General features: G+C 41.3%; 1 protein-coding gene across 1 annotated transcript in view; it reads left to right on the forward strand.

The window, feature by feature from the left end:
- Positions 1–5,592: 5,592 nt before the first annotated feature.
- Positions 5,593–27,782, forward strand: part of Cdk13 (cyclin dependent kinase 13) — a 106,134-nt gene continuing 83,944 nt past the window's right edge. Inside the window, exon 1 of the mRNA XM_037206459.1 lies at positions 5,593–7,262. Coding sequence (XP_037062354.1) covers positions 6,049–7,262 — 1,214 coding nt within the window. The 5' untranslated portion in view covers positions 5,593–6,048. The remainder of the gene's footprint in view (positions 7,263–27,782) is intronic.

Consider the following 27,782-nt stretch of genomic DNA (forward strand, 5'->3'; position numbering starts at 1 on the left):
GCATTCCTATGTGTGATTATTCTGTTAGGTCAATTGAGATGGAAAGCCCCACCTGCTGTGTGAAGGGGGTGTCACCATTTCACCATTCACTGGTCTAGGTTGTTGGGGAGCTAAGCAGTGGTGGTTCATGCCTTTAATTCCAGCACTTGGGAGACAGAGGCAGGAGGATCCCTGTTAGTTAAAGGCCAGTCTGGTCTACAAAGCAAGTTCTAGGACATCCAGGACTGTTAAACAGAGAATTCCTGTCTTGAAAAACCAAACCAACCAACCAACCAAACAAAACAAAACAAAAAAAAAAAAAAATGACGAAGTAGGTGAGAAAGAGAATGCAAACTGAGCACAAGTTTTCATTCATCCCTCTATGTTTCTTGACTGTGGATGCAATGTGACCAGTCTCCTCAAGCTCCTATATGCTGTAGAATAATCCATTGGTACACTGTGTGAATATATGTCACTATGATTGGTTTAATAAACAAGTTGACTGGCTAATAGCTGAAAAAGATAAAGTTAGGCAGGAAAGCCAAACTGAGAATGATGGGATGAGGAAAGACAGATCAGTGTAGTCACCAGCCAGATGAAGAACAAGTCAAACACACAAAATGGGATAGAGGTAAAAGCCATGAGCCTAGGGGCAGCACATAGATTAATAGAAATGGGTTAAATTGTAAGAACTAGTTAGTAACAAGCCTGAGCTATTGGCCAAGCATTTATAGTTTATATTAAGTCTCTGAGTCAGTTATTGGGAAGTGGCTGCTGGTAATTTGGGAGCAGGTGGTCAGGACAGGAAAACTATGCCTACATCTATACTGTGATTTCTTTATCACATTAGACTGTATCCTAGAACTGAGAGCCAAAATAAACCTTATGTACCATAAGTTGCTTCTGCCAGCACATTATTTCCTTATTTATTTTGAGGCAGGTTCTCCTTATGTAGACTTGGCTAGTGCACACACATAAACACACACATACACACAAACAATAAAAATTCGGTGAAAAACTTAAAACTAAACAAAAAAATGAAATAAAGCTACTAATTTCATCATGAGAGTTAGCTATTGTGACATTGTCTAATTCCAATTACCTCCCAAAGGTGCAGTCTTTAGTTACCATTAACATATTATTTGGGCACTGAGTTTCTAGCACACAGATTTTTTAAGGAAACATTAAAGCTATAGCAGCATTATACTTTTCTATTTTAATTCTGGAATATATTACCACCATTGGGTTCAATAGAAAGTTCAGGAGCAGTAATGTCATTGTAAAACAGCTTGCATTTTTGAAAGTATGGTCATCAAATATGGACAGATCAATGAGTTCTATTCACTAGAAGTATACTTTGGGCTAGTTTCTGTATGCCTTACTCTCACTTGTAACCATTGATAATTTTTTCAGGAAGATTGACATGATAATTTGTAACAAGGAGGGAAAACTCAGGATTGAAAGGGAGGTCTATTAACTTGAACAAGCAGTGTAAACCAGGACCAACCCCTGGAAAAAACTAGACTATGACTGTCTTACTTGTAAATGCTGTTGAATTAAATGAGAAAATACTTGGCATAGAATGTGGTGCATAGTAAAGTGTCCAGTAAATACCAGCAGCAGGTATTTACTTATTCAAAAGTTCATTTAGCTTAATTTAAATAGTAATATGCTGGTATCTTGTGTGTGTGTGTGTGTGTGTGTGTGTGTGTGTGTGTGTGTGTGTGTATGTGTATGATGGAGAATAAAAAGGCTAAGAGTTTAAAGTTTTTTCAAGACTAAGAAAAACTCTAAACCAACCAACCTCTAAAGGTTGACACATACTGTTAAATTCCTATTTACAGGATCAAGGAGTGATAGCGTGTGGCCTTCTTGTGAACTGTGTATCATTTACAAGCTTGAGGGCAACAATCAAGTTTTTTATGTTTGTGATTTAGTGTAGCATTTGGCCCAAAGTCCTCCATACTCTTAAATATTGGTGGAAACCACAAAATACTTTGAAAAAAAATGTATCTAATGGTACTTTTACTATATTAGAAATGAAATTTGAGAAAATTAAACAAACAAACAAACTGGTGTCTGCCTGTTACCCCAGGACTTGTGAGACAAAAGCTGGAGCATTGTGAGTTTGAGGCCAGCCTGGCCTTTAAACAGATACATAAAATGAAGAAAGAAAAAGAAAAAAAACCCCAAACCTTATTTATTTAAAGTAACTCTTTTGCTGGGCATATACCTTTAATCCCTGCACCTCAGAGACAGAAGCTGGTGGATCTCTGTGAGGCCAGCCTGGTCTATAAGGAACAGCCAAGGCTACATAGAGAAACCCCGTCCAAAAAAGAAAGAAAAAGAAAAAGTAACTGTTACAAAACCAAAACATTTAGAGGTTTATTGTTTTACCTTTTGCCATATCACCCTTTCCCTCCTCCAGACAAGGCCTGAAGTGTCTTAGGTTGGTCTTGAACTTTGTTACGTAGCCAAGGCTCACCTTGAACTCCTGATTCTCCCGCCTTTACTTTTTAAGTCCTGAGATTGGGTTTACAAACCTCTTTTTATTGCCCAGATTAATGTAATTGAAATTTGATTTTTGTATTTTTTAATGTGTGTGTGTGTCTGTTTGTCTGTCTGTCTGTCTGTGTGTCTGTGTGTGTGTATTGGCATGTGTGTGCCCTCAGAGACGGAAAGAGAACACTGGATTCCCTGGAACTACAGATGAGTGTGAGCCTCCATGTAGGTTCTGGGATCTGAACCTCTGAAAGAGAAGCAAATGCTCTTTAATTGCTGAATCATCTCTTTAATGTCAAATTGCATTCTTCTGACTTTTTATGCCATGTTTGAATATTTTGTTTGGGTAAAATATGTAAATCAGATATATTACTGGAAGGGGGGGAAATTTTAATAGCCTTTCTAGATTAAGTGTGGATATTCTTCAACACTACACCAAAGTTGCACCGTAGTTTCTTACCTACCCACTATGCAGGTGTCAACTACCATGTTCTAGTTTGTGTGACTGGGCTTCAAACCCAGGGTTTTGAGCATACCAGGCAAGCTCTCTAACAACAGAGATACCGCCTCCCCCCTAATCAGGCCCAAACTAAAGAATAGCTTGTGTGGTATGATAATGATTTTTCAGATAAACAAAGAAAAACATTTTCTAAAATCACAGGGGCAATAAAGACACCTAACTACATGAAAAGCACACTAACAGCAAATTGCAAAAAAAAGTTCCAGGCGACAATTTAAAATCTCTTCCTATGCAAGTAGCAGATAGTCTTATAGAAACATCTAATTTAAAGATCATGTCCATTGTTTTGGAGCTTGAATTCTATTAAAAGCCTTTCCAAACAAGTTGGGAAAGTGCCTCTGGGGAACTTAATATGCTCCATTTACCCATTTTCCAAAATCAGGATTTTGAGGAAACATGGATGGCAGAAACCCACTAAAATATTTTCATAAGTTTTCGGCTTGAAGCCTGGACTAGGTCCTATCCATTTACTACAGATCAAGTTTCCTTTGTAGGGACAAGATAGATGGCATTCTTAAGTGGTGTAGCTCCTGCTGGAGGAACTACTGTACAAACCTCATTTTGCCTCCTCTGTTCTGGTCCAGGTTTATTTATCTTTTTATGAGGGTGGGTCATTATGTAGAGCTCAGATAGGCTAGACACTCACCATCTTCCTTGTCCTGTTTCAGCCTCTCTTGTTGGGAATAGACATGTGCACCAGGCTTTAAAAAGCAGCATGATGCAGCAGGCTGATCTTATTTTTTCTGAAAAAAGCCACTCTCTAAGTTAAGGAGCTATGTGATGATAATTTGTACTCTAACAAATAAAATTCGCCTGAAGATCAGAGGACAGAGCCAGCCACTAGATTAAACATAGAGGCCAGGCAGTGTGGCACACACCTTTAATTCTAGCATTTGGCAGGCAGAGATTCCTCTGGATCTCTGTGAGTTCAAGGCCACCCTAGACTACATAAAATTAATCTAGTCTAAAGAGAAACAGAGCCAGGCGATGATGGCTCACACCTTTAATCCCAGCATTAGGAAGGTTGAGACAGGAAGTGATATGGCTAGGCAGAGAAAGGAATATAAGGCAGATGAGGAGTTCCACCCTTTTGGCTGAGGATTTAGAGGCACTTAGTCTAAGGATTTGTGGAGACAAGATCTCGCACCCCTTTTGGCTGAGGAGTTGGTGAGGTGAGAAGTGGCTGTGGCTAGTTTCCTCTGATCTTTAAGCATTTACCCCGATATCTGGCTCTCAGTTTTTATTATTAAAACCAATTAGGATTCGTACAACAAAGCTACAGAAGTGCCAATTAACAATATTGTAAAGAAAAAAAAAATCTGCTTTAGGCAACATACTTTTAAAATTCAGTTTCCTGGTACCTTTTCCTCCCCCACCACCTCCCCACCTGGCTATGTAAAAAGGTCCCCCTGATGATCCACTCAGGCCTGCCATTATCAGATATTTCTCAATTTCAAACCTATTCCTTTATCTTCTAGCAAATATCTTTTTTATTCTGTGAACTCTGAGCTTCCATCAGTTTGTGATACGCTGAACTCGATTAAATTACTAAGTGTTTAAGAACTACCAACGAACTAGCTGATGATCTGGAGTAACTATATGTAACCACTGAGCAGACAGTTTAGCCTCTTTCCAACCATACTAAAAGCCAATAAGCCATTTAGATTTTAATCTAATTATCCTGAATGCCTAGTTGATCCTTCAGCCTCTAGCTGAAGGGCAATCTTAAAGAGATGGGATGTGAGGGCATTATGTAGCTGACAGCCTTGTTGGTTTAGATGTAAAGGTGAAAGTACAAAGAGAGCAGCAGTCCCTGGGATTTTCAGTAGTCCTTTGACATTCGACTTATTCTCCAGATTGACTTAAGGCTTTTAAAAAGAGAACTTCAGTGTTGCGGAAGCTCGAAGCTATGATCACCAAGTATATTTTTAGGTTACGATGGGTCCTTGAACTTGGGCGTACGTGTCTGGCCAGGCTAACGTCATCTCCGCCCTCTGCGGGGAGTCTCGTCTCCTCTCACAGCTGTTCCAATCCCGAGGCTGGGATAAGAGTAGTCGTCAAGGCTCGCCCGGGTCCTGCCATGACCTTTCACTGGAGGCGAGCAACCAGCACCATGGCTGGCGCCGCCGGGACACCACGGCGCAGCCCACGCCTCCTCTCCTTTCTTTAACCCCGCTTCTCTGTCCCACCCCTTCCGGGAGCGGAGCGGCTCCTGACGTCACTTCCGCCGACGGCCGGGGCGGGGGGGGGGGGGAACCCGGCGGGAGCGAGCACGCCGCCGCGCCGCGCCTGCGTTCCCACCTCCCTGGACGGCGCCGCCACTCCCTGCTTGCGTTCCTGAACGTGACGAGCGTGCGCGCCGCCGGCCTAGCGTCGGGCTTAGGGGAAAGGCCGGAGGAGCGCGGCGAGGGGGTGGTGCGGGTGAGGGCCCCGCCAGCCAGTCGCGTCGCCCTCCCGCAGGGAGAACGCGGAGCGAAGGGAGGGGCGAGCGGCGCGCGCGGGGCCCGCGTGGAGGGGCGGAGGACAGCGGGCCGCGCCCCCGCTCCGGAAACTGCGCGCAGTGCCCTCGGGGCGCGAGGCCCAGGCCCGTCCGAGCGCCGCGGGGTGTCGCCGCCGCCGCCGCCGCCGCCACAGGACGACGTGGACGCGCAGCGGCGGGCGACGGAGGCGTGCTGCGGTCGCGCCCACTGCCCTCCCGCGAGCTCGCCCCCGACGTCAGGACGATGGAGTGAAGCGCGGCCCGCGGTGGCACTTCCGCGTTGCGCCGCCGGAGCCCGAGGCCGCCGCCGCCGCCCGGCGCGGCCGGCGTTCTGCTGCCGAGGACAGGATCCTCCCGCGCCAGGCCCGGAGGCCGCTGCGCACACACCGCGACTGGAACCGGGGACGCGCGTCCCGATCCGGATTATCGTGGCGCGGCTCCCGGCCGGCCCTGCTGCTCTCTACCCCTCCGCCGCTGCTGCCGTCCCCCTTCCCGGCGGGGGACATGGCCAGGGTCTGACCCCGGAGGAGGCCGCACCCGCGCCGCACTCCGCGGCGGGCTCTAGGCGATGCCGAGCAGCTCGGACACGGCGCTGGGGGGAGGCGGGGGCCTGAGCTGGGCCGAGAAGAAGTTGGAGGAGCGCCGCAAGCGGAGGCGATTCCTGTCCCCTCAGCAGCCGCCGCTGCTGTTGCCGCTCCTGCAGCCGCAGCTCCTGCAACCGCCGCCGCCTCCGCCGCCTCTGCTCTTCCTGGCTGCCCCCGGCGCGGCCGCCGCCGCAGCCGCCGCCGCCGCGGCCTCCTCCTCCTGCTTCAGCCCGGGCCCCCCTCTGGAGGTCAAGCGGCTGGCGAGAGGCAAGAGGCGCCCCGGAGGGCGGCAGAAGCGGCGCCGCGGGCCCCGCGCCGGGCAGGAGGCGGAGAAGCGCCGGGTCTTCTCGCTGCCCCAGCCGCAGCAGGACGGCGGTGGCGGTGCCAGTAGCGGCGGGGGTGTGACCCCGCTGGTGGAGTACGAGGATGTGAGCTCCCAGTCCGAGCAGGGGCTGCTGCTGGGGGGCGCCAGCGCGGCAACGGCGGCGACGGCTGCCGGGGGAACGGGGGGCAACGGCGGGAGTCCGGCCTCCTCCTCCGGCACGCAGCGGCGCGCGGAGGGGTCGGAGCGCAGGCCGCGCCGGGACCGCCGCAGCAGCAGTGGCCGCAGCAAGGAGCGCCACCGCGAGCACCGGCGGCGGGACGGGACGCGCAGCGGCAGCGAGGCCTCCAAGGCCCGCGGCCGCCACGGACACAGCGGCGAGGAGCGGGCCGAGGCCGGCAAGAGCGGCAGTAGCAGCAGCAGCGGCGGCCGCCGCAAGAGGGCGTCGGCTACGTCCAGCAGCAGCAGCAGCCGCAAGGACCGGGACCTCAAGGCCCACCGCAGCCGGACTAAGTCGTCCAAGGAGCCGCCCTCGGCCTATAAGGAGCCGCCCAAGGCCTACCGAGAGGATAAGAGCGAGCCCAAGGCCTACAGGCGGCGGCAGCGGTCCCTGAGCCCGCTAGGAGGCCGGGACGAAAGCCCGGTGTCCCACAGGGCCTCGCAGAGCCTCCGGAGTCGCAAGTCTCCCAGCCCGGTGGGAGGTGGCAGCAGTCCCTATTCCCGGAGGCTGCCGCGCTCTCCGAGTCCCTACAGCCGGCGCCGTTCGCCCAGCTACAGCCGCCACAGCTCCTACGAGCGGGGCGGCGACGTGTCCCCCAGCCCGTACAGCAGCAGCAGCTGGCGGCGCTCGCGCAGCCCCTACAGCCCAGTGCTCAGGTGAGTCCTGCCCCCTACCCCTAGGAGGCCTAGGGAGGGGTTGGGTGCCTCAGGTCCTCTTCCCGGACCAGAGGAGGGTTTTCTAGTGGGGAGGGGTGCTATGCGAACCTTTGGGGGCTGGAGGGACCAAGCAACCAGCTTCAGCAGGGACGGTTTCTGAGTGTTCAAAGTTTTAAACTTGTTGCTTTAACTGTTAGCAGGTTTCTGTAAACTGCTCTCAGCATTTCTAGTTAGGATAAACCCTAGGAGTAGGATAAACCCTAGGAGTAGCTTAATTCGTCTTAATACTTTTGAAACCTGTTTTATGGAGAAAAGGTTACTTTGTTGCTTATTTATTAATGGATCGCAGTACAGGGATTTACATTGTAAAGAGCAATCAGAATCGGGTGGTGATGTCAGAGTTAGGTAAGGATTGCAGATATTTCATGTAGTTAATACGAGGATGGGAAAAGCAGCTTTTGTAAAGTTTATTTTAATACTCGAAATACGTGTAAGTAGACGTTGATAGTAATAGAGTTTGAAGAGAAGGAAAGGAATTAAAGTTGAACAGTTGAGATATTTTTGTGTCGGCTGGCTTTTTACCTGTTCTTTCAAACTCATGGTTTTAAAAAGGAGGAAAAAAATGCCTTATGTTCAACGCTCAGTTGCCTATAATATAAATGGATACAGTGGTACAATGTAACCGAGTGAATGGCTTAGTAAATTCTCAGACCACTATAAACCTGAAACTGCTCGCTGTAAGGTTTAGACCTTTTAAGTGATAATAATCCTAATGAGTGTGTTCAGAAGTTTTTGCAGATATGATTTAATCTGGTGAAATTGGAGTAAAGTTTTTATATGGCTGTTAAGCCTTGTTTGTTATAATACAATACTAGTCTCAAATGTGTATATTGATACCTGTCTATTATGTAGAGTGAGGTAGAAGTGGCTTTTGCGTACTTTGTAGGTTTTGTAGATTCTTATATTAACACATCTGGGTCTTCTAGGCTTTATGGTTTGTGGTGTTATAAGCTAGTTTCAGGATTGGGGTTATTTTTCTGTTTGTCTTAGTTTGTGGTAATGCCAAATGGATACCCATCTGTAGGGATTGGTTATGCTGGTGCTCAGTGTAGTGCATGCATCTGTGAAATTTGCAGATCTTTTACAAACTGTCAAGTTGTGAGCAGAATGCCCAAGTGTCTTTAAACCATACAGATCGATCTGTATACATTTCTTCATAGTGTTCAAGTACGCACAAAATGCCAGTTTTAAGAATTTTGCAACTGACAACTCTGCAGCAATTTGACTTGTGCTTTTTATATGATGTTACTTTTTACTTGTAATATTTTACCTTTGCCAAAGTTCTCATTTTCTGCAATTCAGTTTGTTTTGCACACTGACTAGATTCATAACTTTAGATAGCAATTTAAGTGTGTTAATGGCAATTTTAACAATGGGTTTGTGTTTCTAGATATCTTAGTGAGTTTTTTGTTACACATTGGTGATAAGTGTGTACTATAGAGTTTGTGTGATTAGCACTGTGCATGCTTAGTAAATCTCTTAAGTGCACATACTACATGCCAGCGCTAGTTCAGGCACTGCAGTGGAGCAGTGAACACAGTTACTGTCCTCATGGAGCTAGCATGTAGAAAGTCCACTCACCGGGGAGTCTTTTCATGGTGTGTGTATTGACCAGCTTGATTTCCAAAGGGCTCATTTGGGAAGGAGCTTTCCGATAATATTGCCCATCATTTCTGACAGCTGGCCATGTGGTTCATGCCTGAATACATCAGTAGGTAGGAACACGTTATGCTTGGGCAGTCTGGATTGGACTTGAGTTCAGGCACTGTTTGCCCAGTTTCTTTTCTTGTATGATTTGTTCAGTTTCTTAGCAAAACCATTGAGGACTTTTTGCTAAACTATAATAATACCTAATACTTGTCTTTTTAAAAAAGAATAATTTCAAGGGATAAATGAAATTTTGCCTTTTATAAAGTATACAACCCTACAGAAATCTAAAGTGGTGGTTGAATTCCGAATAGTTTGAATTGTTAAAAATCTTACTGAAACAGAAATCCACATCCATGCATTTTCCAACTATAATGCTTTGGAATGGTACAAAACAAATTTGTGTACTATACTAGTTCTTTAAAACATGGAAGATGGTTGTCATGTTTCTAAGTCTTCTCTGGATCAAAAGCTTGTCTGTTTTTTTTTCCTTTTTTTTTTTTTAAATGAAGTATGGTCTTAAGGTTTTTGTTGTTATTGCTGTTTGTTTTGCATTGTGTTGCTTGTCAAATGTTCTGCTTAAAATTTGGGGCCCAGAATTAATGGCTAGTTTTATTTGAAAAACAAGATTTAGAAAGATAGCAAATGTACATACTGCTGAGGAACATGAATTCACTTGTCCAGCTTAGTGCAGAAAGTTTTATTTTCTGCTAGGTTTAGTCGTAGAGCCAGATGATTGGCTCTTCAATGAGTAGACAAGATTGTAAGCTCCACAGTGGCATCTAGCCTGTCTTGCCCACCATTGGGCCCTAGTGCTCAACACTGTATTTGTGTAGGATACTTATAGACACTTAATAATCGTTGAATAGCTAAGTGAAGGGAAGATAGAGTTGAGTGAACATAGGAACTGTTGCTGTTTCTGGATTACATGCTTCATTTGAATAAATAATATAGACCATGTGCTATGCTATAAGAAACATAAATATGACATTTTCCAAGCCCACATACTAATGAATTACCAATGTAGATTTTTTTTAAAGGAAATGTATCTATACTCAAAATACTATTGAAATCATTCTAGAGGCTTCTACCTTCCAGCCTGTTCTTTGTTTGCATTTGTGTCTCCAGTTCCCAACTCATGCATTTTATTTCATCAGCTTTCTTAGATTAATTTATCCTTATAAGCTGTTTAATGAATTTTTCTTTACTATTTGATTGTTGAGGTGTGTGAATTCTTAGCATCTTCCTGATAAGCCATGTAATAAATGTGAGTGTGTTGATGGAAGGAAAGAAAGGTACTGAGTGTAGTGTTCCTATGGTAGGCACTGATCCATGGCCTAACTAGCATACAGGCTCACAGGCAAGTCCTTGTAATAGTTCCCGCTGGTGGATTAGGAAACAAATACCCCCCAACACTTGAGTGATTTGCTGATGGAATAGGAAGCAAATGCTTCAAAAACTTAAGTGTTTTGCATCAAAGTCAGTTTGGATTCATACCCTGAACTGATTTGAAAGTCTTTATAATACTGTGGTGTATTCAACTTCAGTTGGTGTTCGTGAAACCTCTCATATGGACATGTTTTGTTTAAAAAAAAATTAACCCTTTAAGGGTACTTAAGTGTCAGTTTTGTTTCCTTGGCTATTTCTCCTCTCAAAAAAAAAAAAAAAACTTCGAATATTTTATTTTATGAGAGTTTTGCTGTATATATGTGTGTCACCACATGCTGGCCTGGTGCCTGCTGAGGTCAGATGATCAGAAGAGGGTGTCAGATGCTCTGGGATTGGAGTTACAGACAGTTGTGAACTGCCATGTGGGTGCTGGGAATCAAACCTGGACGCTCTGCAAAGAGCAAAAAGTGCTTTTAACCATTGAGCCAATTCCTTAGCCCCTAAAGATTTTTTTAAAAAGAAAATTTCTAGGTAGACTGAGTCAGCACTCAGGATGTTGAGACAGGAGTTGGTCAAGGTTAGCACAAACTACATTGAGACTGTATCTGAAAATACAAGAAACAAAATCAGTGTTTCTGATGATGCATTCAGCTTGATTGTTTTTGTTTGTTTGTTTGTTAATTAATTAATTTTTTTGGTAGGGCTTGGAATGAACCCAGGTTCTCTGGCTTGTTAAGTAAGCATTCCACCACTGGTTCCTTCCAGTCTCAATTTGGTTTAAAAGAACAATGAGGAGGTTTAAATCTTTGAATGGTTTTTCTATTTTGTCTTTACAAGATAGATCAGAAATATGTCTTGGAGATCTAATTATTAGTTATTGATGACTAATTTGCTGCGGGACTGTCGACTTGCAGTTATTGAAGTCAGGTTAATTACTAGCAGTAGGATAAAGTATATATAGCTGGTTTTGACTCCATCCGTGTAGGCTCTGTTGTATCAGGATTCAGCAGAAGGCTTTGCTGTTGAATAATACCAAGACCCTGAGAATCCAATGACTGGACCTCAGATAGAGATAAAAGTTAAGTCACTGATGTGTTACTAGCCTATTATATGGGGCACCTGGTTAAGGTTATTTTGTTCTCACAACTGCTCTTCCGAATGATGTGAAATTAGGATATTTTTAAGCTCCTGTTACTAAATGCTTCTGGTTTGATATGTATGTCATAGAAAAAATATCAGAAATATAAGATGGAGAATAAGTGCAGAAACAGAAGAGAATGGAACTTTGGGTGAACTGTTTAAAAGTTTCCAAAAGTGGCAGTTTTACCTTTCATTCTAAGAAGATGGACCTTGCTCTTTTCTCTGGTCAATCTTTACCTCACATTTTCATCTGTTCCATCCTCATTAAATTTATTTCCTCTTAACACTAATATTTGTGTAACACCCCTGGCTGTCCTGGAACTTGCTTTTTAGACCAGGCTGGCCTCAAACTCACTGAGCTCTGCCTGCCTCTGCCTCCTGAGTGCTGGGATTAAAGGCATGCGCTGCTATGCCTGGCACCTTTTCATTCTTATAGTTTCATTTAGGCTGTCATTATTAATGTGTTAGACTTTCTATTACTACCCTCTTTCTACCCCTTTTCATTCAGTTCCTTGAAACAGGATCTCTAGCCTAGTTTGGCCTTGGACTGGGGCAGTCCTGCCTCAGCATCTGACACACTAGTATTGAAGGAGTCAACTACTGTAACTGTCTCCTCCCAACCCTTTCTGGTCCATGCTTTATTATTTCTTACTGTATGGTTAAATAGCATATCTCTTTTGTAGGATTGGGTATAAACATTGTGATACATTGTGACTTAATGCCATTAATATTATGACCCCATTCTATCAGGACACATTTATTTGTCTGTATTTCCCTATTAACTGTTCTCTGAGCTTGAAATGGTAGAAGAGACACTGACAACTTTTTTTTTCCATCTTTGCTGTTTATCTTTCATGGAGAACTCTTCTCAGCATCTTGATTGCTTACTCATCTGGATGTTCATTTTTTTCTCTGTGCTCCTTACAGTACTTTGTCTTGTTTTTGCTGTAGAGCTGTTAAAAGTTCTGATATTCTGTCTTAATTAATTGGCTGACTATATTTGTTTGTCCCTACTAGATTGTAAGCTAAAAGGACAAATTTCCAAAATGTATTTGGTAGTAGTAGTTTATTTAATTCTTTAACATCTCCTTTTTCCTTCACAGAATAAAACAAACCAATTTGTACAGATACCACCTTGAAACTTACTAGCCATTTTGGTTCACATATCTTCTAGGCTTGAGGAAGTAATTGTGATTTATGGGAGAGACTTTAGTGCGTAAAAATATATACTGTACAGGTCTTGAATGTGGTTCCAAAGAGAACTGATTCTGGAAAATTGTCCTCTGACCTTTACATGCCCATGGCCTGAGTGCCCACACTTAATCAAACAATAGCAACAATATATATTAAAGATGAGACTTTAAAAACATCTCTCTGCCAGGTGTGGGTGGTAACACACACCTTTAATTCCAGCACTTGGGAGGTAGAGGCAAGTAGATCTCTGCATTTGAAGCCAGCTAGGGCTGCATAGCAAGATCTCCATCTCAAAAGAAAAAGGAAAACATCTTAATTTACTGGAAAATGAAGAGAATGCTTGGTCACTTTAATGTAAATAAAATAAACTCAGACCTACAGTTTATATTTGCTGTATCTTCTATTGACCAGGATAAATCATTTGTCTTTTTTTTTTTGCCATTCTTTTATTTTTTTTTTGTTAATTTTTTTCTTATTTTACAATACTATTCAGTTCTACATAATAGTCACAGATTCCCTTGTTCTCTCCCTTCCTGCCCCCCTCCCCTTTCCCCCAGCCCACCCCCCCATTCCCACCTCCTCCAGATCAAGGTCTCCCCCGAGGACTGGGATCGACCTGATAGACTCAGTCCAGGCAGGTCCAGTCCCCTCCTCCCAGATTGAGCCAAGCATCCCTGCACATAAGTCCCAGGTTTCAAACAGCTAACTCATGCAATGAGCCCAGGACCTGGTACCACTGCCTAGATGCCTCCCAAACAGATCAAGCCAATCGACTGTCTCACCTATTCAGAGGGCCTGATCCAGTTGGGCGCCCCTCAGCCTTTGGTTCATAGTTCATGTGTTTCCATTTGTTTGGTTATTTGTCCCTGTGCTTTATCCAACCTTGGTTTCAACAATTCTCGCTCATATAAACCCTCCTCTTTCTCACTAATTAGACTCCCAGCACTCCACCGGGGGCCTATCCATGGATGTCTGCATCCAGATTCCTCAGACCTTGGATGGGGTTTCTGGCCCAAATATTAGGGTGTTTGGCCATCCCATCATCAGAGTAGGTCAGTCTCGGCTGTCTCTCGACCATTGCCAGCAGTCTTTTGTGGGGGTATCTTTGTGGATTTCTGTGGGTCTCTTTAGCTCTTTGTTTCTTCCTTTTCTCATGTGGTCTTCATTTACCATGGTCTCCTATTCCTTGTTCTCCCTCTCTTTTCTTGATCCAGCTAGGATCTACCGCTCTCTTTCCCTCGACCCTCGACCTTCATTGCTCCCACTCATGTCCAGGCTGTTCGTGTAGATCTCATCCATTTCTCCGTGTCTTTCTTGGGGTCCTGTTTTCCAGGTGGCCTCACTGGTGATGTGAGTAGCAGTCCTCATTTGTCCTTCTTGATGAATTTAAATCACTTGTTATGGTCGAAAGTTTCTGAGCAGACTATCATATTTTATTTGATTGAAACCCTAGAATATAGTTATTTCTGAAAAATCAGTTGAAAGTGAATGTTGCTTAATTTTTTTTATATAAGGTATTACCAACCTCTTTCCCTATTTGGTCCCCATCCCCCCAACCCCTTGTGGATATCACTTTCTTTTCTGTTTTGGTGGCGGTAGTTACTGTTATTTTTGTTTTGGGTTGCCTTTATCTCACATGGAAATTTATAGCTTGAAGTAGATGTTGGAAGCCTAAGTACCAAGCTGGAATCAGAAATATCACTTCTTTACAGAGATAGAATTAAAACCTTGAAGTTGTGGGAGACTCAATACTGTAGATGTGTATTACAGGATAAAATGTTAGTGAAGCAGGGAATTTATATGCAAAGGGTATTGAAAGGAACTGAAAGTTGTAATTGGGTAGTTTCTTCCCCACCCTCTGTCGCTCTGTTTTCAGTTACAGGGCACTTTCACTGGGTTACGGTAACACTTTACAGTGCATCTAGGAGTAAATTATTTCATCTCTTTTGGAGTAATATTCTCTCTCTCTCTCTCTCTGGTTTTTCAAGATGGTTTTTCTGTATAGTGTAATTTTCTCTTTCTTTTGATACTGCTCTTTATTTTTTACCCATTTACAAAGACAGCAGAAGCTCATAGTAGAATTTTTTCACTTAGTACAGAAAAGTATATGAAATTGAAGTGTTCTTTGCAGATTTTTTTTTTTTTTTTTTTGGTGTGTGTATAAGTGTCGTGACTGCATGTGTATATGTGTACCCACGAAGGTCTGTTACCTGAGGAGCCAGAAAAGGGCATTGGATCCCCTGGAACTGAAGTTACAGGTAGTTATGAACTGCTCTGTGAGTGCTGGAAACCTAACTTGATTCTTTTGTCAGGACAGCTAGTGCTCTTAACCACAGAGCCATCTCTTTCAGCCCTTGTAAGTGTTCTTAAATCTGATTACCTCAGGGGTAGGCATGTGACTCAGTGGTACAGACAGCCCTTGCCTAAATCTAGATACATGAATATTCTTTTTTGTTGTTGTTAATTTTTTTTTTCATTGTGTGTGTGTTCATATACCACTGCATTCTTGCGGAGGACAGAGAACAACTTGGATGAGTTGATTTTTCTTCTTTCACGCTGTGGGTCCAGGGAATTGAATTTAGGTAGTGAGTCTTGATGGCAAGCACCTAGTGGGTACTTTTTTTTTTTTTTTTTTAATTTTTGAACCGGCATTGCTGTGTTCAATAGCTGTTCTAGTACTAGCTATGTAGCCTAGGCTAGGCTTCAGCCTTAGCCTCCCGAGTTGCTGGGATTACAGTTATGTACCATTCATTATATTTGGCTATGTTTTGTTTTTAATTGATACGTAGTGATTGTGTGTTTTTGTGAGACACAACGTGAGCGAGCTTCAAGATATTGCCTGTCTTTGTGTGTGTGTGTGTGTGTGTGTGTGTGTGTGTGTGTGTATGTGTACGTGTATGTACACACCCAATCCTCCATCTTCCCCAGTGCCTTTTCACTTTCTGATCCCTGGGATTCCTTCCTAGTGTGCATCACCATTCCTATGTGACGTCTCCTCTTAGAAATTTTGGGATATCTACTGCACTACTGTATAGTCATCATTTTGTGTAATCACTAAACCTTGCTTTTCTTAAGAAATGTTGTACACTTTTGATCAACGTTTTTCCTTTATCTGTCCTTTTCCGCAAACCTCTGTTAGATACTATCCCCTTGTCCATTCTATAGTAGAAGTTCTTAAAAGCTTGGTAGAGTAATAGACTCAGACTTAATGCTTCGATTTTACATAACAGTGAAGTCATAGGGCATTTGGTTTTCTTTGTATAACTTACTTCACTTTAATCTTTGAAGGTTAATCCACATTATTGTAGATGACAGCATTTCCTTATTTTTTCCTAAGATTTTTGTCCCCCCCCCCTTTGTGTGTGTGTGTGTGTGTGTGTGTGTGTGTGTGTGTGTGTGTGTGGAAATATGAGAGTGTGTGCTTGTGGAAGTCCAGAAGAGGGTACCAGATTTCCTTGAGCTGGAGTTGTAAGCCGGAGCTGGGTGTGGGTCATTTACAAGAGTAGCAGTCACTCTTAACTGCTGTGCCATATCTCCAGTTCCCTAAAGTACATCATCATTATTATCATTATTACTCCTTTAAATATGTATCTGTGTGTGGGTTTGTGCAGTGCACATGGAAGCCAAAAGGTATTGGATCCCCTGGGGTTAGCATTGGAGGGGTTGTGGGCTGTCCGATGAAGCCATCTCTACAGCCTGGATTTTCTTTTTATAAGGCTAAATAGTATTTTATTCTGTATATATGCACCACATTTTCTTTATCTGATCATCTGGTAGTGGATACCTATGTTACTCCCTATATGAGAGTATAAAGTTTTAGTTCACTGATTTCAGTTCTTTGGGATTTATATGGAAAAGTCAAATTACTGAATCATGTGATAATTCTATTTCTAAAGTTTTGAGGAACCATTATATTGTTTTCGGTAATGGCTTTGTTAATTTACATTGGCACCAACAGTGCAAAATAGTTCTTTTTTTCTCCAGTACCCCACCATCCCATTTCAGTTTTGTTTTCAGTTTTCTTAAGATAATACTGAACATCTTCCCAAATGCTTATTTGCCCTTCACTTCTTTTTTAATTGTTTCAATTCTTTTTTTTTTTTTTTATATATTTTGGAATTGAATTGCTTTAAGCTTCTGTATACTGGATACAAATAAATTCTGCAAATGTCTTGTCTTTGGCATTTTAACTTTCATAATTTATAAAATTGGATTAAAAATAGTTTGTCTAAAATACTTGGTGAAAAAGATTTTCTCCTTGCTTCTAGTGTTCATTTTATCAGGTATTTACATTAGCATACTTACATTTCCTTCCTCCTTGCATATTCTTGTTAATAGATTTATTTTTAGACACATATGACACATGTATTATATATAGACACAGGATTTTAAAATGTGGAATCACATTTACTTATCTACCTTTTCAATTGCTTTTCATTCCTTTGTATAGGTCCATCTTTGTATGTTGGATTTCCTTTGGCCAGTGTAATAGATTTCTTATAATGCAGTCTGCTAATCTGGAATTAGAAGTCTATTTTGAAAGATACTTCTCTTGACTATGGAATTCTAAGTCAGTATTTTTTCTTTGTCAGTGTTTAGACTTGTCCACATCTGGTTTCCATAGTTTGATGAAAAAATTTTCATTTTGGTTTTTTTTTTTCTTTCAGTCACTTGATTTTACATCTTGTGAAGTTTTTTTTTTAAGTTAATATCTCTTAACATCTAGCACACTATGTGACAGTTAAGTACCCAGCAAGTGATAGATATTAACCTCATTTAGACGAGAACACATTCAACACCAACCACCATTTCTTTAAATGTGTTAATATTAACAAGGTGTAAATGACCAGAGAATCAAATTCGTGTGTGTCTTTACGTAAATTAGGCAAGAGTCCCGCGCTACTCTGACTGTCTTTCCTTTTTAGCTTTAAAAACACATCTCAGGTCATGGTTCAATGAAATATGAAGATCGTTTAAGCTCAGTAGAGTAGAAGTTGTTAGAGCAAATATGTTAACCGTTAGTTATGTGTCTTTAAAAAAAATGTGTTTAAGGAACCTTGAAAGGAAACACATTTTTAGACTAAGTACAAAATATTTGTTGCTATTTTCTAATTTTAAAAACAATGTCCTTATTGAGATGTGATTTACATTCCACACAGTTTACTCTTTAATTTATTTTTATTTTCCTTACAAGTTTCTTGAAACTTCTTACTCTTTTGCCCATGCCAGCCTTCAACTCCTGAACTTCAGTTTTCCTCCAGCTTCAGCCTTTTTCTGAAGAGGGTGAGCACAACTTTCCCTGGCTGTGGATTTACTCTGTTAAATTGTATAGCTTATTAGTTTTCACTACATTCTTAGAGTTTTACATCCATCACCATTAAATCTAGAGCATTTTAATCATTTCTGCAAGAAACCCATGACCATTAGCATTGGCATTCACCCTGTACGGCACTTCCTCCTGACTGTGCCATCACTAGTCTTCTGTCTGTAGACATAATTTGGATTTTTTTTTTCATTTAACTGGAATAATATATTAACATGGTCTTTTGGACTGGTTTTCAAGATTCATCTGTGTTGTGTAATGTATCAATACTTTATTCCATTTTATGTTCAAATAATACTCTGCTGTATAGAGAACACTACATTTTACTGTTAATGAACATCTGGGTTGTTACCTTTTTCACTATTAAGATTTATGATCCTATGAACCTGTATTATATAAAGTTTTACATGTGTTTTTACTTTTCAGGTGTATACCTAAGATTTGTTGGGTCATGTAATTTTTAACATGAGGAACTACCAAGCTATTTTTCAAAGTAGCTGCATCATTTTTACATTGGCAATGAATGGGGACCTCCACTTTTTCTCCATCAAACTCAGAGTACAAAAAGTGTTTGATTATAGCTCTCTTACTTGAGTGGTATTGGTGCGGTTTTGATTTATGTTTCTTTGAGGAGTTGTGAAGTTGAGCATATTTCCATATGTTTGTGGACATTTGAATATCTTTTTCTCTTTTAGAAATGTCTCAAGTTCTTTTTCTCATTTTAAAATTTGGAATTTGATTTTGGTTTGTTTTTGAGACTGACTTTCACTGGGTACCCCAAGCTAGCCTGAGACTCATTCTTCTGCCTCAGCCTCCTGAATTTGGACTTATAAGCCTGTGCCATGATGCCTGGCTTTGTTCTTACTATAGGACCTTTGGTCTTTTATATTTACTAATTAGTTACTCTCAGACATATAAATTGTAAATATTTTCTCATTTTTATCACTTGTTATAATAGTGCATTTTTGTTTGATTTGCTCTCTCTTTCTTTAAAGAAAGGTCTCACTGTATAGCTCAAGCTTGCCTCAAACTTGGCAGTAGTCTTATTTCAGTGCTGGGATTAGAAGCCTGATCCAGCATTCCCAGTTGTGTTGTTTATTTTTCTTAAATGTATTTAAAAATTTTTAATGACAGTTATTTCTTTTATTGTTTGTGGTTTTGGTTTTATCTTGCTGAACCCATGGTTACAAAGACTTAGTCCTGTATTTTCTTCCAAAAGCTTTAGTCTTCTAATCCATTTTGATTTAGCATTTATGTGTCATGAGTTTTATGAAGAAGTCTACTTTTGTTTTGCATTTGGCTGCCTGTTTATCTTAGGACCATTTGTTGAAAAGATTATTTTCCATTGAATTGTCTTGACATCCTTGTTGGAAATCAGCTGATCATCATAATATGTGAGAATTTATTTCTGAATTCCCAATTCTGTTGTTTTTATATGTCCTTCCCCTTACCAATACCTCAACCTTACTTATTCTAACTTAAATTTGTTTTCTTAATACTTTGCTTATTTTTGCCTCCTCCCCCCATTTAGTGGTGTTGGCCCCCCTCTCCCCACAAATGGTCCCCCTTCTGCATTTTTACTTTATATCTGTATGCAGCTATGTATGTAAGAAAAATGTAATCCTTGTCCTTCTTTCCTCCATCACTCTCTCCTTCCTCTTCCTATTCCTTTTGGCCTCTTCTCCCATAGTCTCCCTTTCTGCTTATATGCCATGTTTTGTATCTAGATGTGATAGAAAACATGATTATTTGTCTTTGTGTCTGGTTTATTTTGCTTGATGTGCCTATCTCCAGATTTATTCCTTTCCTGCATATTGACATAATACTTTTGTGTGGCGTTTTGTATGCATGTACCCCATTTTCTTTATCCTTTGCCTGTTTATGGACATCAAGTCTGTTGTGTATTTCAGGTGTTGTTGTTTGTTTAAGAAAAAGTTATTCCATAGAGACTGCACTAGTTTATATTTCTGCCACTAGTGCATAAAGATTCTCCTCCACATTTGCTGTCCTTTGTTGATGGTAACCATTTTGACTGGGGTGAGATGGAACCTCAAAGTAATTTTAATTTGCTTGTATTTCTTTTATTTCACTGGTTAAGAATGTTGAATACTTTAAATATTTGTTGAAGTTAGGCATGGTGGTGCATGCCTTTTATCCCAATGATCAGGAAACAGAGGCAGGTGGAATCCTGTCTCCCAAAAAAAAAAAAAAAAAGGGAGACAAAACCAACAAACCAAAACCTCCTCTCAAATATTTGTTGGATAGTTGTATTTTTTTTTCTTTGTTGGTAAAGACTTCTTTTTAAAATTTTTAATGTGCATGTGTGTATGCTTATGTCCTCTGGAAGAGCAGCAAACACTATTTTTCTTTTTTACTTTTTTTTTTTTTAAATTTGGTTGGTTTGTTTTTGAGACAAAACAAAGTTGTCCCCTTCCTCCCACCATATGTGTTCTGGGGATAAAACTGAAATGCCAGGCCTGGCAACAGGTGCCTTTACCTGCTGAGCCATCCTTCCAGTCCTGTTTCTATCCTCTTGATTTAATTTTGGTAAATCATATATATGTGTCTAGGAATTTGTTTCTTTTTCAGTTGTAGTTATCAGTGTATTCCCTAACGATTCTCTAGATTTCATTGATGTCCATTGGAACCTCTATTTTTTCCACCTCTTATTATTAATTTGAATCTTTTGTCTTCTTTTTAGTTAGATTGTTTTTCTGTGTGTGTGTGTGTGTGTGTGTGTGTGTGTGTGTGTGCGCGCGCGCGCGCGCCCCATTCCCACAGTGACACACCTCTCCCAATGAGGCCACACCTCCTGATAATGCTACTCTCTATGGGCCAAGCAATCAAACACGAGTCTATGGGGGGCTGTCTTAGAGTTCTTGTTGTTGTGAAGAGACACCATGTGTAAAGCAACTCTTTATATATATATAATTTTACAATACCATTCAGTTCTACATATCAGCCATGGGTTCCCCTATTCTCCCCCCTCCCACCCCCTCCCCTTACCCCCAGCCTACCCCCATTCCCACCTCCTCCAGGACAAGTCCTCCCTCGAGGACTGCGCTCAACCTGGTACACTCAGTCCAGGCAGGTCCAGTCCCTTCCTCCCAGACTGAGCCAAGTGTCCCTGCATAAGCTCCAGGTTTCAAACAGCCTAACTCATGCAATGAGCACAGGACTTGGTCCCACTGCCTGGATGCCTCCCAAACAGATCAAGCCAATCAACTGTCTCACCTATTCAGAGGGCCTGATCCAGCTGGGGGCCCCTCAACCTTTGGTTCATAGTTCATGTGTTTCCATTCATTTGGCTATTTTTTTCAATAATTGAGTAAAACTGAAATTTATTATAAGCCACAGTCGTCCTAGGGACCTCCATGCTATATATATAGCCTCTATGGTTCTATGGGTTGTGGTCGTGTACAGCAACTCTTATAGAGGAAAACACTTAATTGGGATGGCTTACAGTTCAGAGATGTTCTGTTCAGGAAGTTGTCTCCTGAGCCAATGCGTTCAAGGCCGTCCCCCCACTTTCTCTTCTATCACTTTCAGTGTGTCTGGTTTTATGTTGAAGTTTTTTGATCCACTTGAACTTGAGTTTTGTGCAGGGTGATAGGTACGGCTCTATTTGCTTTCTTCTATATGCTGCCATCTAGTGAGACCAGTGCCATTTTTTGAAGGTGCATTCTTTTTTCCATTGTATAATTTTGGCTTCTTTGTTGAGAATCAGGTGTTCATAGGTGTGGATTTATGTCCTGGTCTTCAGTTTGATTCCATTAATTGACATGTCTGTTTATTTGCCAATACCATGCACCTTTTTTTTTTTTTTTTTTAGTTTTATTTCGAGACAGAATTTCTCTATGTAGTGTAGCTGAAAGTTTTTCTGTGTCCTGCCTGGCCTGAAGTCAGGACAAATCTTTCTCACCCACCAGTCCCATAGCCACTTGGACCCAGGTAAACGCACACAGGCTAAATTATTTTTAAACTATGGCCATTAGCTCAGGCTTACCACTGACTAGCTCTTACACTTAAACTTAGCCCATTTCTGTTAATCTATATGTTGCCATGTGTTCCATAGCTTTACCTGTGTGCCATTACATGCTGCTCTCTGGACGGCAGGCTGGCATCTCCTGACTCAGCCTTTCAGCCTTCCCACAATTATTCTTGTCTGTTTATTTTGCCTATACTTCCTGCCTTGCTACTGGCCAATCATCTTTTTATTTATCAATCAGAGCAACACATTCACAGCATATAAAACATCTCACAGCAATGTAGTCTTAGTGCCTGCCCTGGATTGCCTCAAACACACAGAGATCCACCTGGCTTTGCCTCCTAAGTGCTGGGATTAAAGGCGTGTACCACCACCGCTCAGCCTGATTTATTCATTCATTCATTCATTCATTTATTTATTTATTTTTGAGTTAAGCTTGTATCCCATTTTACTGAAGGTGTTTATCAACTGTAGTAATTCTCTGGTAGAATTTTGGGGTCGCTTACATAAACTATCATATCACCTGTGAATAGCAATACTTTGATTTCTTCCTTTCCAGTTTGTATCCTCTTGATTTCCTTTAGTTATCTATTGCTCTGGCTAAAACTTCAAGTACTGTATTGAATAGATATGGAGAGAGTGGAGAGCCTTGTCCTGTTCCTGATTTTAGTGGAATTGCTTTGAATTTCTCTCTATTTAATTTGATGTTTACTGTTGACTTGCTATAAATTGCCTTTATTATGCCTAGGTATGTCCCCTGTATCCCTGATCTCTCCAAGACTTTTATCATGAAGAGGTGTTAGATTTTGTCAAAGGCTTTTTTTAGCATCTAATGAGATGATCATGTGCTTTTTTCTTCCAGTTTGTTTGTATGGTGGATTACAGTGACAGATTTTCCTATGTTGAACCCTCTATGCATCTCTGGAATGAAGCCTACTTGATCATGGTGGATGATCTTTTTGATGTGTTCTTGGATTCAGTTTGCCAGCATTTTATTGAGTAGTTTTGCATCAATGTTCGTGGTGGAAATTGGTCTGTAATTCTCTTTCTTTGTTGAGTCTGTGTGGTTTGGGTTTCAGGGTAGCTTCCTAAAATGACTTTGGCCATGTTCTTCTGTTTCTCCTTTGTAGAATAATTTGAGGAGTATTGGTGTTAGCTCTTTGAAAGTCTGGTAGAATTCTGTGCTAAAACCATCTGGCCCTGGTCCTTTTGGTTTTTCAAGACAGGGTTTTTCTGTGTATCTTTGGTTGTCCTGGAACTCACTCTTGTAGACCAGGCTTGCCTCAAAATCACAGTGATCCACCTGACTCTTCCTCCAGGATTAAAGGCATGAACCACCACCACCTGGCAGATTGGAAGACTTTCAATGACTGCTTCTATTTCCTTAGGGGTTATAGGTCTAGTTGTTTATCTGATCTCGATTTAATTTTAGTAAATAGTAACTAACAAGAAAATTGCCTATTTCTTTTAGATTTTCCAATTGTGTAAAGTGCAGGTTTTTGAAGTATGACCTAATGATTCTTTGGATTACCTCAGGGTCTGTTGTTATGTCCCCTCTTTGTATTTGATACTTTTAATTTGGACATTCTCTCTCTGCTATTTAGTTAGTTTGGGTAAGGGTTTGTCTAGCTTGTTTTTTCCTAAAGAACCAACTCTTTGTTTCATTGATACTTTGTATTCTCTATGTTTTTATTTTATTGATTTCATCCCTCAATTTGAATATTTCCTGCCATCTACTCCTCTTAGGTGTGTCTGCTGCATTTTGTTCTAGAGTTTTCAGGTGTGCTAAGTTGCTAGCGTGAGATCTCCAAATTCTTCGGGAAGGCACTTAGTGCTATCAACTTTCCTTTTAGCACTGCTTTCATTGTGTCCTGTAAGTTTGGGTATGTTGTGCATTCATTTTTATTTAATGGTAGGAAGTTTTTAACTCTTCTTTATTTCTTCCCTTGACCCAGTGGTAACTCAGTAAAGAGTTTTTCAGTTTTCATGAGTTTGTAGGCTTTCTATTGTATCTGTTGTTGAAATCCAGCTTTAATCTATGATGGTCTGATAAGATACAGTGATTATTTCAGTATTTTTATATCTGTTGAGACTTGCTTTGTGATAGAGTATATGGTTAACTTTGGAGAAGGTTACATGTGATGTTGAGAAGAAGGTATATTCTTTTGTGTTTGGGTGAACTATTCTGTAAGTATCTGTTCGGTTCGTTTGAGTCATAACATTTGTTAGTTCCATTATTTTTCTGTTTAGTTTCTGTCTGGATGACCTGTCCATTGGTGAGAGTGGGGTGGGTGTTAAAGTCTCCCAATATTAATGTGTGGGGTTTGATGAGCAATTTAAGCTTTGGTAATGTTTCTTTTACAAATGTGGGTGCCTTTATATTTGAGGCATAGGTGTTCAGAATTGAGACCTCATCTTGGTGGATTTTTCCTTTGATGAATATGAAATGCCCTTCTCTTTTGATTAATTTTGGTTGAAAATCTATTTTGTTAGTAGGATAACTACACAAGCTTGCTTCTTAGGTCCATTTGATTGGAAAATCTTTTTCCAACTCTTACCTCTTTAATGTTGATGTGTTTCTTGTATGCAAGAAAATGATGGATCCTGTTTTTGTATCCATTCTATTAGCCTGTGACTTTTTATTGGTGAACTGAATCCATTGATATTGAGTGATATTAACGACCAATGATTGTTAATTCCTGTTATTTTGTTGTTGTTGGTAGCAGTAGTGTGTCTCTGTGTGTGTATGTCTGTTTGTGTTTGCCTTCTTTGGGTTCTGCCAGTATGAGATTATCTATTGCTTGTGTTTTTGTGGGTGTAGTTAACTTCCCAAGGTTGGAATTTTCCTTCTAGTACCTTCTGTAGGGCTGAGTTTGTGGATAGATACTGTTTAAATTTGACTCTGTCATGAAATATTTTGTTTTCTCTAAGAGTAAACTAAGAGACTCTAAGAGAAAAACTGTCTTTGGTGATTGACAGTTTTTCATTTAGAGTCTGCAAGACATCATTTCAGGTCCTTTTGGCTTTTAGTCTCCATTGAGAAGTCAGGTGTAATTCTAATAGTCTGCCTTTACATGTTACTTGGTCTTTTCCCCTTTCAGGTTTTAATATTCTTCTGTATGTTTTATGTTTTGATCATTATGTATGTAGCAAGGGGACTTTCTTTTCTTCTTCAATTTATTGGTGTTCTGTGTGCTTCTTGTACCTTTCTTCTTTAGGTCAGGAAATATTTGTTCTATTATTTTGTTGGAAATATTTCTGGGGCTTTGAGCAGGGATTCTTCTTTTTGTACTCCTATTATTCTTAGGTTTGGTCTTTTTATGGTGTCTCTGATTTCTTGGATGTTTTATGTTAGGAATTTATTAGATTTAACCTTTTTTTGGCTGATTATATCCATTTCTACTATCTTACCTTCAGTGCCTGCGATTCTTTCTTCCATCTCTTGTATCCTGTTGGTAAAGTGTAGCTCAAATCTTAAAGGGTCTTAGTAATAAAAACAAATCCAGGAGCCAGGTATTGGGGTGAATGGCTGGAAGGTCAGAGAAGCAGAACAAGCCACAGCCATTTCACCTTGCCAATTCCTCAGCTGATCCTGTTTCCTCAGACTGGAAGCCTCTTGAGTTCTCATTCAAATGAATCTCAGCTGAACTGCTGCTCAAAAGCCTAAAACTTAACCTGCCTAGTTCCTGGTCTTCACACTTTGTATACCTTTTTGCTTTCTGCCATCACTTCCTGGGATTAAAGGCGTGAGTCACCATGCCTGGCTGTTTCCAGCATGGCTTTAAATTCACAGAGATCCTGATGGGTCTCTGCCTCCCAAGTGATAGGATTAAAAGCGTGTGCTACCATTTTCTGGCCTCTATGTCTGTCTAGTGGATGTTCTGTTCTCTGATCCCAAATAAGTTTATTTGGGTGAACAATATTTGGGGAACACAATATCACCACATTTCCCCTTTTTTGTCTAAAATTAAAACAAGCTTATAACTAATATAAGAAAAACTATATCCAATAAGTATATACAATATATACAGTCAAGAATTACATTAACAATGTCTAGTCCATTTTTAAAAGTAGATGCAATAATTGACCTTTATCTTATATCCATATTCTCTTTTTTCTTTTCATAATAGATTCAATAATCTACCTTTTGTCATTTTTATATCTTCCCCTTTTTCTTTTTAGAGTAGATTCAATGATTTACCCATATATCCTATTATTTCTTTATCTTTTTTCCTCAGAGTAGATTCAGTGATCTACCTCATGTCTATATATTTTTTTTTTCTTTTTTGGTTTTTCGAGACAGGGTTTCTCTGTGTAGCCTCGCACCTTTCCTGTATCTCGCTCTAGACCAGGCTGGCCTCGAATTCACAAAGATCCGGATCGCCTGCCTCTGCCTCCCGAGTGCTGAGATTAAAGGCGTGCGCCGCCGCCACCGCCGCCGCCGCCGCCGCCGCCGCCGCCGCCGCCACCACCACCGCCCGGCCTATATTTTCTTTTTTAAACAAAAACTCTGAATCTAATTTCCTTGTCCAGCTTTTTTCCTGACTGTTAACAATAAACAGCTTGTAGCCAAACATCATAAACAGTAACAATATCCATAACTTATTAAACAACCAAAAACCATCCACCCCACCTCTTGGGAATGTGGGCATCGTTTTTCTTAAAATTACTTCCTGCTTTCTGGGGCTGAAGGCATCTTTAGGGAATCCTGAAAAGTTTTGGGTTAATTGTCAAGTCCTGTATCATTTGTCCAGTCGCTGCATAATGAGAAAGTGCAGGGCTTGTTTTAAGTCCTGGTTCAAGTAGTCTGTCAGGCTGGATCATCTCAGCTAGCCATCTCAAAATTGTCCTGAGTAGTTTGTAGTCCAAAGTCGATCTTTAATAAGCTTAATGGCTTTATCATAGTCCATGTGGAATCATCATTGTGGGCCTCCTAGGCTGTCCTCAAACTCGGGAATCTCCTGCCTCTGCCTCCTTCAGTAAATCCTACTCTGGTGTGCACCACCACAACTGGCTGAGGGTAGCTCAGGTCTGAGCTGGGGCCAGCAAGGCCATAGGCAAGCGAGTTTTTCATGATTCGTACTTTCAACGTTGGCCGCCAGATGTAGCACAAATCTTAAAGGCCTTATTAACAAAATCAAACCTGGGAGCCAGGTATTGGGGTGAATGGCTGGAAGCAAAGAGAAGCAGAACAAGCCACAGCCACCTCACCTTGCCAATTCCTCAGCTGATCCTCACCACAGTAAAGCTTGCCTCCACAGATCCTGTTCCCATCCCTAAGTTTTCCATTTCTAGAATTCCCTATTTGTGTTGTCTTTATTGTTTCTCTTTACATTTTCAGGTCTTGAAAGGTAGGTCATGTTTCCTTTGACTGTTTTTTCTTGGCTTTCTTGAGGGGATTTATTCATTTCTTCTTTAAAGACCTCTCCATCCTCTTCACAAAGTTGCTTTTAAGGTTGTTTTCTTGTGCTTTAGCTATGTTGGAATATCCAGGGGTTGGTTGGTGTAGTAGGATAGCTGGGCTGTGATGATGACAGATCGCCCTGGCTGTTGTTGGTTGTGTTCTTACATTGGCATCTCGGCATCTGGATTTGGGGCGATTATAGGTCTAGGTGCCGACTTCTGAGTTTGTCTCTGTTGAATGTGTGTTTTGTTCCTTGGTTTCTGTTTCCTTTTTGGTCTTTGGGTCTTTGTTTCTGGCAGTTCTCATGACCTGTGTCCCAGCAGGCTCTGTCAGTGTTTGAGCTTGTTTTTGTTTTGGTTATTCAGGATTGTTTAG

This window comes from Peromyscus leucopus, chromosome 5, assembly GCF_004664715.2.
Source record: "Peromyscus leucopus breed LL Stock chromosome 5, UCI_PerLeu_2.1, whole genome shotgun sequence".
Taxonomy (NCBI): Eukaryota; Metazoa; Chordata; class Mammalia; order Rodentia; family Cricetidae; genus Peromyscus; species Peromyscus leucopus.